Source organism: Microcaecilia unicolor, chromosome 9 (assembly GCF_901765095.1).
Source record: "Microcaecilia unicolor chromosome 9, aMicUni1.1, whole genome shotgun sequence".
NCBI lineage: Eukaryota > Metazoa > Chordata > Amphibia > Gymnophiona > Siphonopidae > Microcaecilia > Microcaecilia unicolor.
The window spans coordinates 108,242,078-108,256,788 of NC_044039.1; the positions used below are offsets into that span (position 1 = coordinate 108,242,078).

Below are 14,711 nucleotides of genomic sequence, written 5' to 3' on the forward strand. Positions count from 1 at the left end.
TTTACTTTTTATGATTTTATTAGGTGACTGTACTACTCTTGCTATTCTCAGAACTGTAAAGACGGGTGGGTTATAAATGCTGTAATAAATAGAAAAATAAGGAGATCTATTACTCTTAAATGGAAATATATTATTAGAATTAGTTCTTTTTAGAGGGCCACCAGAGAAAAATAACATTTTTTTCATCAAGGGAAATTTGAAACTCTGCAAACCATTATCATCCTCTTATATAGAGGGCTTCTGATTTTAGATTTTAACTGAATACTAATAAACCACTTCCAAAAAGTAAAATAGGTGTAACCTCACTTTTCTAATGCTTCTGTATATTTGTCTTTTCCAGGCTGCTGATTTTTTTTTAACTGCATAAACATATACATGAGCTTCCACTGGAAAAGATTCAGCAATGGCACCTGTTACACAAAAAAAAAAACCCCAACAACAAACACACCACTGATTTCCTTCTGTACAAAGAACCATCAGTTAGCTGAAAAATAAACACTTTTTACCATTTATAAACACCGAAGAACAGAAGCCCTAATTATATAGAACCCATAAGAACAGCAGCACTTAAGGTGAAACTGTGCATTATCCCACTCTGTTATATCAAGTAGGGTGATAACTGGCACATGATTTCCATAGGGCACATTTCATACTGGCTGGTGATGCCTCCAACATTGGTCCCTGATGTTTAGTATTTATATTTTAGTGAGCTCTTCAAGCTACCTGCAATATTTTTAATGTTTTGTGCTGATGGTACAATTTTCCAGGATATTCTTAATCCATGTCAGCACTGGCAACTCAGTAGCCATTGCCAGCTTCCCTCACACACTGCCTACAAATGTGCCTCAGCCCTGCTCTGGAGGGAGCATCTCTAAAGGTGAGATTATTAACTGCTGGATTCTGTACAGGTCCGCTAAAGATGGGTGTGCAAATTTAAGCACGGATCACAGATATCCATGTAAACTAATTAACTACATAGGAATTAATAATCAATAATTGGGGTTAACAAGCACTTAATTGGCAGTAATTAGGAGCTAAACATGCAGAGCTGCCCTACGCCCTATTCTATAACATGTGCGCCTTAATTTCATAGCAAGCAACTCCATGGGCCTGCATGAGCAGGTCAGGGGCGTTCCCAGAATTTAAGTGCGATATTATAGAATACTGTGATTTACAAGCTTAACTGCCACTAGTTGGGCGCTAGCACTTAACATCAACCTCTGACAGGTGTAAATGCTCCCGCCCAAAGTTAGGTGCTAAATGCATGCTAAAAGTATTCTGTAAAGGTTTTTATCTGCAGGCGCCCTTTGCAGAATTCTAGCTTGGTGCACTCTCAAAGCCTGCTTAGCGTTCCAATTAGTACTAAAATGTGATGGTAGGATTATATAGCAGGCACCTGTCTACTGGGAAGAACTAATTGGACCATAACAAAATCCCATATAAAATGAATTACTTTCCTGAGGAGAGAAAAGGAATAGGGCAAATGAGAATATGACAGAAACATCAAAATATGTCAGTGGCACAAAGGAAGGCCTAAACCACGAGAATACATTAAGAGCTCCAAAATAGTAGACCTTCGTCATGGAAACGGTGGAGGACACATTGAACAGGCCCTCAGTGGAGAAGACAAAAAGAATTTAAAAAAAATATGGCCTAAGCAGAGGATGCCTAGCTCCAAATGAATCAATTGGGGACTCTCATGCTTGGATTTGGATTTTGTTCACACCTTTTCTGTAGTAGCTCAAGGTGAGTTACAATCAGGTACACTGTGTATTTTGTGTATTTCTCTGTCCCTGGAGGGCTCACAATCTAATGATATTAATAGGCAGTAAAACAGGATAGGACTGGTGACCCCCCCCCGTCCTTATCTGCCATCCTATTTGATGTTTCTGTAGCTATCCGATAGCTGATTTGGGCTTCTGATAAGCATGCTGACATCAGCCAAACTCACAAACACTTTTTTTTCTGAAAGCAGACCTGTCTGAAAATACCTCTTCCTTTTCATTCACAGTATAATGGTCACTTTTAAAAGCTGCAGCTGCCAGTTTCATTATTCTGTGTGTAGCTTTGTAAGTTTGATGCTGAGAAGCTCAGAGGGCTTCACTTCTAGCTGTTCTGGAGAAAATCAGCACCAGCTCACACCACTTACTCCCCGATGAGTTTAGGAATGTGGCCGGGGGTTAACTTCTTTGATTAAACAGTACTCTTTATACCTTATGGAAGTGTTCAGTCACCGTTTAAAAAAGAAAACATGGCTCTATTCAACTCTGCCCATCTGGGGAAGGTGTGATGGTACAGTGCAATATCATTTCTCCAGAGAACCCTTATCTAAAACACCCATCGTTGTGAAAAAGTATCTCCAGACAGTTCTTATCTTAGTTGCTCCTCTGTGTTTGAGCCACACCTGCTGCTCTAAAGATTTAATCTGTGGTGTGCCCCATAGTTCAAACCCTTGCTCTGTGCTGTAAATCATATGGGAAGGGAAAGTGCCAGCCAGAGGAGAAGGTAAGAAAAGAGCTGGACTAGAAGAGGGAGACAGAAGAGGCCTAGGCCTGGGGAACTGGAAAATATTAACCATAATAATCTTTGACCTGGGCACTCTGGATAAATAGTATCCAAATGTATGATTACTTAAGGGGTTTTCAATCCAGCCTTTGAGACATACACAGCCAGTCAGGTTTTCAGGATGTCCACAATGAATAAGTATGAGATAATTTGCATACAATGAAGGTATTGCATGCAAATCTGTTTCATGCATATTCATTGTGAGTATCCTGAAAACCTGAAGATTTCGCCCATTAATTCAGACCTATCCGGCAAAAACGCTACATCTAGGTCCATGCGATTCCCAGCCTTTCTAAAATATAATATTTGGCACAAAGATTTGGACTTACTTTAATCAGATAAGTCAAATATCTTCTAGAGTCTATTTTTGAGCAGTTATCCATTTTCACTGTGCAAGAGCTGTGGGCCAAAATATTAGCTTAGTGTACTGCCTGTGCCAGATGATCTAATCACTGGACCAGTCTCTAGATCGGCTGATACGAAAAAGTGTTTACCAGGTAAATTGACTTACATACTCTCTTACATACTCTCAATGTTTTATTCAATCAGACCCTAATGGGCCATTTTACTAAAGCTTAGTACGCACTAAATGCCAAGCAGCCCATAGATATAAAATGGACTTCTTAGCACTTAGTGCCCCCAGTGTTTAAAAGCTAGTAACCTCTAGTAAACTGTTCAGATACAACCAAGATGAATCATAAAACAGCTATGTAGTGACCTGAGAGTTAAAGCTTCATAAAAATGACACTATAATGAGGCATCGCGGCGTGGCATAGTCCAAGACTCAGGCGGGCTGAACTGCTACATACAAGCATCTAATGTGAAAACGATAGCACTATACAAGAGCAGGTGGTGACATAAGTTCAAAGCAAGGTCCACAAACCACAATTTGAGAAAGGGACAATGGAGAAGGGAAAAGGAGGCTCATCACAGAAGACATTAGATTAGCTGGAAGCTGTCTGGCCAGAATGTAAGCCCTTACAGTAATGCTTTGAATCCTGTTAGGGTACTGCACCTTTCTGTACTGACTTCCTGAGGGGATTGGCCAGAAGTCTGTGAGCAGGAGATGGGAAAGCTACAAAAAAACTTCCACTGGCAAGATCATTTTTAAAATGCAGCGTGTTGCAAATTGTCAAACATGTCTCTAAGTCACTGGGCTCACTTTTTCTCTCTCTCCATGGTGACCTTTGACAACAGCAAGGACAAAACCCTCTCTCTCTAAACAGCTTTCCATAATCAAATAAACACACAGTTGTCTAATGAAGAAAGGTATTTTTTCAGCTCTTAAAGCTATGTGTTCTGCTTCAGATAGCAGAGATATTAAGAGCTCTACTGCTAATGCACTGAAATGAAAAACTGCACAGCAGCTAAGGTCTACCCTTGTGTGCAAAAACCAGAGGAGCAACTTAGGCCAAACACAGCATGACTCTGTTTGAAGCAGCAACTGTTTCTGCCTAAATTTTCAGGTAAAGCCCTTGCATCCCTAAACAAAAATCATACTTCAAGTGGAGTCCAACTAGAACTTCAAAGTGAACAGTTATGTCTGAGATCATGTAATAAAATAAACCGGGGGTGTGTGTGTGTCTGTGTGTGTGTGTGTTGAATACTGCACTATGCAAAACTAAATATACTAAAAGATTAAATGAATTTAACTGCAGGATTTCCTAAATCTGTTTTGCAATTTTCAGCATATCTAGGTACCAATCCTGCCTGTAACACTGTAACATCACTTACTTAAGATTCAGCCAATAATACAGCTACCATAGCCATCTTGGGCTACATTAAGACATAGGATATTTTACGACTGTCCATCTACAGGCCTTAGCAATGTCTTATTTCAAAGAGCTTTGGCAGGATTTACTTCAGATTTCTAGAGAATGAGATGGAGCGTTAGGTGCCAGGAAGTTGCGTCTGTCAAATAGGGGGCCAAAGGCACAGGGCCACATGTGACAACTTTGAGCAAGGAATGATAAACCCTGATATTAGCTTTGAGGCTTATCAACATCACACATTTGTTTACAAGACAGAATGAAACATCAAGGTAATTGTTCACTGAAGATTATAAAGTTCTGTTTAACATACAGAACATAAGAGGGAATAAAACTTTACAAAGGCAAAAAGAACACTGAATCACCATGTGCTTATTTTCACTGGGGGAGAACACTGATATATGGAGATATGGTTTCTCTTCCACAAAATGTTCATAAAAATAACACATGTACACTTATATACATGAACAAATAATATCAAAGAGTATTTTTTTCTTTTTTTCTGCATATTTTACAAATAAAATGTTTTTAAATATAATCTAATTTGTTGTTTTTAAAGCAGCAGTGCTAGATTTCTTTTTACTCAAAAGTTAAAATAAAATCGAATAATGAAGTACTCTTATTTCTAGCTCCTATTTTATTCCTGAAATGAAGGACATATTGGGAAGTGGTTGCAACCTAATCACTTAAGATCAAGTGAACTGGAGATGCTGATGTGCTGTTTGTCATCAAGATACTGCACGTTACATCGCCCATGAACAACTAACACTGATTAGAGAGAAGAACACGGCCTAACGCCATGGGGTGAGAGCAAATGAAAGACACATCTGATTCCAAAAGATTTGAAAATATAAGAGGAAAAACCCTGATCCAAGAAAAGGATAGGAGAACTAGGAATAAGAGAAAAAGCAAAACCAAAAGACAGGCCAGCTGATCCTTTAAGGACATGATCTACTGCTGCTTTAAAAGCTATGCCTCATTAGGGAGGAACTGTACTCAGCTGACGAGTCAAAAGGCCTTTTGAAATCATGATTACTATTATCAGCTATATACATAACAATATACAACAATAATTTGTTTACAGTACCAGTTACTTACACAGGGCAGATAGCTCCATAAACATAACACAGTATCATACAAAAAGTGTTTTAAATATATTTTCCATCAGATGGCACATTTATCATAGTAACAGCTAGTAATCCCGCACTGATTAGCAGCTGGGGTCCGTGCTATATATGTTTTATTGTGTATTTTCCTTTCTGCAGCTGGGAAATGTAGAGTTTGGATTTGCTCCCATCCTGCCTCTTAAACCAAACTTCATCGTGGTTAATTGTTGTAATTATGGCACTAAAAAGTAAAAGCAAAACAAAGAAAACAAAACACACAGTTAAAAACAACCAAATTAGCCATGCAGAGGGATGAACAGTCTCGCTGTGTAATTTTAATTACACAGAATGGTTTTAGCCAAATTAAGTGTAGGAATGCACATAATTATGAAATTATCAGGACAGTGTTTATTAATAATTGCCAATATTCACATTCCTGCATTCCAAATCCCTTGCAAACACGTCCATCCCTCAAGCACCACAAGGGCTTTCCAGAACAGCTTTTCTTGTAACCTTAATTCAATGTTGTAGGTTTGGGGATCTATTTAGTCTAAATACAGATATCACACACACACACACACACCCAACTCCCCCCCCCCCCCCCCCATTGTAAATTGTGATCTTTCTGCTCACCTCAGTAAAGATCTTTGGTGGCAGGCAGTTTGTGGGTTGCAGCAACAAGAACCATGGCACCACTGATAAGTACAGTACATTTAGAAACTAGAACAGTACATTAAAGCCCTGTCTGCAGTGGGATTACAATATACATTTCAAATAAACCAAAGGAGGTTACAGCTGTGGGAGATAGAACCTAGGGCCCTTCAGGTCCAAATCCCATTCCTATATAATCCAGAGCCATAAACACTCAAAACTAGTAAAACAGGAATCCAAAAATTGCTTAACCAAAGGTTTCTAACTTTTGGTTGCACGGATTCCTTATTATCCTCCAAAAAGTACAAGGACTCTCAATTCATCCCCACCACTCTTCCTAGCCCCCTCTCCCTTTGGCATCAAATCTGTCTGTAGTAGCCCTCCATCTCCCTTCCCCTTTCTCTCTCAACCAGTCTCTCCCCCCCCCCCCCAAACAATCCCCATAGGTCTCTATTTCTTCAACTTCTGTCAATCTGTTCTCCCCCATCCATTCTCCCTCCCTCTTGCTCCACCTAACCAGTCTATTTCTCCTTCCCTCTAAGTCAGTCCTTACTTGTCTGTTCTTCTCTCCCTCCCCCAGACATTTTTCTTGAGGCTCTCTCCCTTGCCAGTAGCTACCAGTCTCTCTTTCTCCCCACTCAATAATAATAAGGGGTTAGGTCAAGATAGATCAGGAGTTAGGGACACCTTTTGTATTCAGGAAATATACAAAGTTTTATTAAGGAGTGTGGGAAAGGGAAGGTTTTCAATGGTGATTTAATTTGTTTTCATTAACATGTAGGTGGTATATAAAAACTTGTATAAATAACTTAAATAAATAAATCTAGGGCCGGATCAATGCATGGACCAGGTGAGGTACTGGCTCAGGGTGACAAGCATCAATGGCGCCAAAAGCATGCCTCATCTTCCCCCCTGCACCAGCCATAAACTTGCTCCTCTGACTAGTAGCAGTGCGTCCCACATCATCAGCATATTTCTCTGTCCCCAGGTCTGGCAAACCCCCACCTCAGGCCAGTCTTCCCCTCCATCTACCTTTGAAGGCATTCCCCCCCCCCCCCCCCCAGCACTGGCAGCGCTTCACCTAAAGCTACCCACACCAGCCCAAGTGACTTCCTTCTGCTGCGCTCCTGCAAAAACAGGAAGTTACATCAAAAAGGGGGCGGGCGAGGTGCCGGAGATGGAAGACACCAGGGCTGGTGTGAGTAGTGTCAGGTGAAATGCTGCTGGTGCTTGTGAGAAAACTGCCTTTAAAGAACAACTGGTGGGGGGGTGGCCTGAGAGATAGGGGGTGCACCGAACAAAAGTTGGCTCAGGGCTTCACAGTCTCTTGACCCAGCACTGAATAAATCTTACTTGCTTCTATTTAAAGTCAATCTCTTGCTGCATCCCAGGGTGAAGTACTTATGCCTCCTTTAAATCTGGCAAGCTTATGGGCAGCAAGAGTCCTTTTAGAGACAGCTTGTCCCAAAGAGTGAACTGTAAATGGCACAGGTACTGAATGGTGGAAATGCAGGGGTGGGTCACTATTTTCAAGAAACAGTTGTAAACCTGGTCTCTCTCCTGCTTTCCCTCCCATTGTTTCCTTCTTTTGTTCATTTCTTTGGTTTTCAATTTATAACTTTCTCTTTTATTCTCATCACTTCTATGATTTGAATTATACTCTCTACTTGACTTATCTTATTTCTTTCTGCTGTACTTTAAGGCCTTGGCCTTTGCTCAAAAGGCAGTATATCAACAAAATAATTTACCCCTTAGATGATACAGTAATAGAATGAAGGGAGTTGTTTCACAGTGCACAGAAGGTTATCAATAGAAATCAAACAAAATAAAACATGGAAAAGAAAATAAGATGATACCTTTTTCATTGGACATAACTTAATACATTTCTTGATTAGCTTTCGAAGGTTGCCCTTCTTCGTCAGATCGGAAAGTGCACAGAACAAATTGTTCCCAAGACAGAAGGAATTTTTGATAATATCTGTATTTTTTCACATTTATAAAGTCACTAGTAAGAAAGGCCCGTTTCTGAGGCCAATGAAACGGGCGCTAGCAAGGCGCTTTCGTTCCCATCCCCCTCCCCTTGTTGCTGGACTTACCCTCCGTGCTTCACGGTGGTCGTGGGCACCCTGCCCCGCCCGGTGACCCGCCCCGCGATGTAGAGAGTGGCTAGCTGGCTCCCTCGCTGCCTGTGACCTACAGCCTGCCTGGCTCACTCCCTCCGTTCGTCGTCGCGTGGTAGATCGATGTATGCCCCGCCCTCGCGTCAAACGTGATGACGTTCAGGGCTTAGCGATGCGATTGGTCAAGTGTCATAGCTCCGCTCTCGACGTCATCACGTTTGACGCGAGGGCGGGGCAAACAGTAATGGGGCTAAATTCCGATCTCTGGCACCTCACAAACCGGAAGTTGCAGCTTCATTAGAACGTTGAGGTAGCAAATTATGTGCGGAAGGGGCGTGGCTGTGGGTGGGTCTATCAGTGAGAGTGAGTGGTGCATGAGTGACAGTGAGTGGTGAGAGCCTAAGTGCAGGGCTCCAGGGTTTCCCTGCCATAGAGTGAGCTTCAGAATGTTTGAGGTGAGAATTATTAATATAGATAACTTAGCAAATTTCAGGTTTTTCTATCTTCACTACTGGCTTGAAAAATTAGCGTCTCAAATTTTCTCTTTTAGTGCCTGATGCTTTGAGGTCTCTTCCAATGTGGCACCGTAACATCCCCTGCAATGCAGTTTTCAAGAGCCTCAACCTCTCAAGATGCTATGGCTGCATTCATGTCCACTTCATTCCTATTAACTGCACCTTTTTTTTTGTCAAAGGTGCTATGAGAAAATTATCAAAATATCTCAGAAGCCTTAACCAGGTGGTAAAGGCCTACCCTTTGATATTCTGCTGCTGTGCTACAGTTATAAACAAATTTCAGATACTGCTGTCTGATAGCCCTATAACTTTTAACATTTTCATTATAAAAAAATCACGCCAATTTTTTTTTAGGAGTAATATAAAGAATCTAGTCCTTAGTGCCCAAATTTTTGGCAGCTAACTTTTGATGCATTTTCTTGATTTCACTCCTAAATGTAAAGCTCAACAAATTAAAATAAGAAGATAAAAACATTTCACAGAAAATAAATATTACTTATGTCTTCAAATTGTGATTTCTTTTTGGTCTTTTTTTTTTAATAATTAACAGTTACGTCTTATAAATTGCCTTGGGAGAATTTCTTCAAAAAAGTGATAAATAAATCCTAATCAATCAAGTGTAAATAAGGCATAAGAATGAGAATAGTAACAGTTTACAAGGATTTTCTTAAAGGATAGAGTTCCATAAGGATGTTTTATGGAGCAGCTTTCTCAGAACAGACCTTTCCAATATCTACAGTGCAGTCTTTACCTGGTAGGGTATTCATCTTTCTTGTCTATGCATATTGTCTGCCCCCGGCCGTACCACTCGCCATCATAGTGTAACCGCCCCTCTTCAGAACGTGCATTATGTGGATATTTCTCCAGTTTTATAGGTGCTGAAGGAATTAACAATGAAAGCATTTTATATTCAAATTAGAAAAAAAAAAAAAAAGATATTTCCCATTAGGGTTTCTTATCCCAGGTGTTCAGGTCATTAGTTAACACAGACTCAAAAGTTGCCCTCATGTGATAGGAGGCTTCACACTTAAGCGCATGATGGTCCTATCACTGGCAGAGGCTTGTCACAATACCACTTTGTGCATTCTCATTTACCTTTTGTTTGAAACTAAGTTCAATAGTACACTGAGTTCCTGGCTAAGATAACAGCCTTATATTTCAAATGCTGGCCAGGTGATTTCACTGTTAGCATTTCTTGGCTCTGCCTTTACTTTTGACCCAAAACTTTCCTCACACCAACTTCACCTGGCCTACAGTCTCATCAGCCTTTGTTCAGAACCTCCCAGGGTTTTCTCTCTACTTATATATATATCCCTCTCTTAGCTCAGTTAAGCCATTTTAGCAAAGTACTGAGCCAGACACCACAAACTATGGCTCTCTCTCTCTCTCTCTCTCTCTCTAGAACTTGGTTAACACTGATCCTAGGTAAAGCTGGTAGGTGTTACCCCTGAAGGATGGGATGACCTCCTTCCCTTCATGGGCCTTGAACACTGCCACCACAGCATCACCAGCCTCTACTGGCCTGGGGAACAGAAGCCTGAACTAGAAACTGAATCCAGATCCCCTCATGGCAGTATACAACTCTCTTGTGAACTAGCCCCTCTAGGCTCAGGCCCGGTAGGGTTACCATATGGCTCCAGAAAAAGGAGGACAGATTGAGCCAGTCTGGGTTTTACTTCCATTGGTTTCAATGGAAGCAAAACCCGGACTGGCTCAATGTGTCCTCCTTTTTCTGGAGCCATATTTTTATTTATTTATTACATTTGTACCCCGCGCTTTCCCATACAAGGCAGGCTAGCCTTGTAACCCTAGCAGGGTTCCGCTTCAGAAGAAGTGCAAGCTACTTCAGTCCTACTCTGAGTCACTTCGAACAGCAGAAGCCAGACCTCAAACACGTATTTGGGTTCTCCGTTAAGCAGTGATTACATAATAATTACTAGCAACACACAACTGGACATATACTGTTCTTTCATATTGTGCTTTGCCTCTTGTTTCTGCATATAAACCCTCCAATCCTAATCAGGACTCGCTCAAGTTTCACACACTGTCATTTCAACTGAAATCTGTCTTTCTATAATATTTGTTTGTCATAGAGCAGCAGGCCAAGGGTGGGGAAATGAGAGAATCTGTGTGTGGTTCTACTCTTCCAGTGCCTTTATGTAGAATCCTTGGGCTTTTCTTCCGTTAGCACCATCTCTCTTCTCTTAAATCTCTCACAAAGCTACCATGGCTTAGAAGCAGAATAAAGCTGTGTTACTCCATTGGTTTAATCAAGTATTGACAATGAATGTGACTATGTGGCATCAAAATTATAAAACCACTCTTCCATGGATTGTGTGACTGCCCCATTTGTGATGTCAGTATTTGATCATAACGGAGTATAAGTGGTAGTTGTTCTGGCCGCCTTATTGGGCAGACTAGATGGACCATGTGGGTCTTTATCTGCCACCATATACTATGTTACTTACACCACAAACCAGCTGCAAGTATTGTATCTATCTTGTATCTCTAAGGCTGCATCTGTAAGATGGACCAGAGAAGCAGGAATGGCAGCTTGGGTGGCTTTTATTCATCCTGCAATGCTATATCTAAACCAATGAATCACATTACTACCAATTTTTTGTTTGGTTTTTGTTTTGGGTGGGGGGGGGGGGGGGAATGGTCTGGAAATTTCCTCCTTCTTTCGGTTTCTAGTTCAATTGGAACTAGAACTGGGGAATTCTCCCTTGTTTCCCGCCATTTCCTAAATCAACTATTCCAGTCACTGTAGTAATAATCAGTGGGTTGAGAACCAGAAAATTCAGGGTTCAAAATTCAGTGTCTCCCACTGACATATCTTGTGATTTTGGCCAAGTGCTTTAACCCTCCATTACCTCAGGTACAAAACAATTGCAAGCCCTATTAAGTAGGGAACTACATATGGAACATGTATAACATGCCTTGACTTGGATTTGGAAAAGGCAAATCAAATTTAAAAATCAAAATCCTTATCCGGGACCGAAACCTGAAATCTTAGGGCCTAAATCTGATCACTAGGTGTTGCTGTTGCATGATAACTATGATCCCCTTTCTCTGTGAAGCTTAATGCATTTGACTTTCGAGTTGACAACATCATTCAACTACTAATCAACAAACAAACATGACTTACCTTCTGGCTTTACTCTATGTGGGCCTAGTGTAGCCATTGCCTGGAACAAATGCAAACAAAAGTCACACAAAGCTGTTAAAGAGAGCAAAGGACACCTATTCTCCTTCCATACATACAGAAGGTGTTCAAGAAGGTGGAACTAACTTACAACCTCAAGATCAGATTTATAAGGGTGCTTGGCTGATTTTGATTATTAATCTAATTTAATCTCAGCTTTATATTCCACCAACTACCTTAGGGTCCAAAGCAGATTGCTACCTAAAACTGCAGGATAATGAAGTAAGCCATTCAATTACTTGAGAGGCAGGATTAAGATAGAAAGGGCAACTATCTATGAAATAGAAAACAAATCAATGATAACACCTCTTTCACTTACAGAAAAAAATTGTTCTCATGATCTGTCAGATGGAATCTCACTCTGTTGTGAGACAAAAAGTAATCTCTTCCTACGAGTAAACTATTTGTTTACTTTTTTCTATTTTGTCTGAGAAATGCAGAGCTAAAGGCTGGATGGTGAGAAGTGGAGAAGACCCACAAAGTTGATTTAAATATGAAACTTGTGAGAACTTAAGAGGTAACGCATTCTCACATCTGTTTAAGTGAGGATAAAAACCATGTATTCTTTTAGGGCCCTGTTTACAAATGCAGGCTAGCATTTTTAGCGCATGCTAAAAATTAGCGTGTGCTAACCATATAGATACCCATAATATTTCTATGGGCATCTACATGGTTAGCATGCGCTAAAAATGCTAGTGCACCTTTATAAACAGGGCCATTAGTGTTTATTTGGATTGTTTTAATTGTTTATATTGTTTTGTTGACTGTTTTTAATTAAGGATGTTATGTTTGTAATCTGTTTAGTTTAAATACATGAATAATTAAAGAAATAAAGAGATAAATGATAACTGCTGGAGTGCTATACCAATGGTGGTAGAGGTGGAGGCCAGAGCTGTAATGAAATGTATCTATATCTGAGATAGATTAGAGAACAGTGGTAGAGTAATGTGCAATGTTTAAGTGGGCCACACAAAGAACAGGTATAACTTGAAATGTCTAATTTGAATTTTCCAAATTATATGTGTTTATCCAGCAGAGCTGCTTAAACAGATAGTTTCAAATTATACATGTAGTCAGTGGCGCTGTTTAAGTTAGGTGCTTCAAATTATAAATTATACATTAATTGTGTGGCTACTATATTGACCTTCTCATGTCCAGTGGAAATGAATTCCACAAAACTGTGCCTATACAAGAATAAGCTTTCTTGGGAGATGTTCTAACAGAAGGAACTGATCAGGGCTGTGGAATCGGAGTCAATTTTGGGTGGAGTTGGAGTCAGTCAGTCAATAAAAAATGTACCGACTCCAGATACTAAAAAAAAAAAAAATTATAATATATGGTAAAATTTATCATTTTATACTTTAATCTTTAAATAAATATATTTTGTGGTTTATAGTCCTAATTTTGTACATACAGAAATATCTTATCTTATGTTTCTATAAGTAATCAAATTTCTCTTACATGTACAGTGGTGGAAATAAGTATTTGATCCCTTGCTGATTTTGTAAGTTTGCCCACTGACAAAGACATGAGCAGCCCATAATTGAAGGGTAGGTTATTGGTAACAGTGAGAGATAGCACATCACAAATTAAATCCGGAAAATCACATTGTGGAAAGTATATGAATTTATTTGCATTCTGCAGAGGGAAATAAGTATTTGATCCCCCACCAACCAGTAAGAGATCTGGCCCCTACAGACCAGGTAGATGCTCCAAATCAACTCGTTACCTGCATGACAGACAGCTGTCGGCAATGGTCACCTGTATGAAAGACACCTGTCCACAGACTCAGTGAATCAGTCAGACTCTAACCTCTACAAAATGGCCAAGAGCAAGGAGCTGTCTAAGGATGTCAGGGACAAGATCATACACCTGCACAAGGCTGGAATGGGCTACAAAACCATCAGTAAGACGCTGGGCGAGAAGGAGACAACTGTTGGTGCCATAGTAAGAAAATGGAAGAAGTACAAAATGACTGTCAATCGACAAAGATCTGGGGCTCCACGCAAAATCTCACCTCGTGGGGTATCCTTGATCATGAGGAAGGTTAGAAATCAGCCTACAACTACAAGGGGGGAACTTGTCAATGATCTCAAGGCAGCTGGGACCACTGTCACCACGAAAACCATTGGTAACACATTACGACATAACGGATTGCAATCCTGCAGTGCCCGCAAGGTCCCCCTGCTCCGGAAGGCACATGTGACGGCCCGTCTGAAGTTTGCCAGTGAACACCTGGATGATGCCGAGAGTGATTGGGAGAAGGTGCTGTGGTCAGATGAGACAAAAATTGAGCTCTTTGGCATGAACTCAACTCGCCGTGTTTGGAGGAAGAGAAATGCTGCCTATGACCCAAAGAACACCGTCCCCACTGTCAAGCATGGAGGTGGAAATGTTATGTTTTGGGGGTGTTTCTCTGCTAAGGGTACAGGACTACTTCACCGCATCAATGGGAGAATGGATGGGGCCATGTACCGTACAATTCTGAGTGACAACCTCCTTCCCTCCGCCAGGGCCTTAAAAATGGGTCGTGGCTGGGTCTTCCAGCACGACAATGACCCAAAACATACAGCCAAGGCAACAAAGGAGTGGCTCAGGAAGAAGCACATTAGGGTCATGGAGTGGCCTAGCCAGTCACCAGACCTTAATTCCATTGAAAACTTATGGAGGGAGCTGAAGCTGCGAGTTGCCAAGCGACAGCCCAGAACTCTTAATGATTTAGAGATGATCTGCAAAGAGGAGTGGACCAAAATTCCTCCTGACATGTGTGCAAACCTCAT

The 14,711-nt window shown here is 40.7% G+C and overlaps 1 protein-coding gene across 1 annotated transcript in view; it reads right to left on the reverse strand.

Moving 5' to 3' along the window:
* Positions 1–4,949: 4,949 nt before the first annotated feature.
* Positions 4,950–14,711, reverse strand: part of BRMS1L (BRMS1 like transcriptional repressor) — a 115,390-nt gene continuing 105,628 nt past the window's right edge. The window contains exons 8-10 of the mRNA XM_030214616.1: positions 11,875–11,914; positions 9,478–9,604; positions 4,950–5,681 (exon numbers count right to left, since the gene is read on the reverse strand). Of these exons, the coding sequence (XP_030070476.1) occupies positions 5,564–5,681; positions 9,478–9,604; positions 11,875–11,914 (285 nt within the window). The 3' untranslated portion in view covers positions 4,950–5,563. The remainder of the gene's footprint in view (positions 5,682–9,477; positions 9,605–11,874; positions 11,915–14,711) is intronic.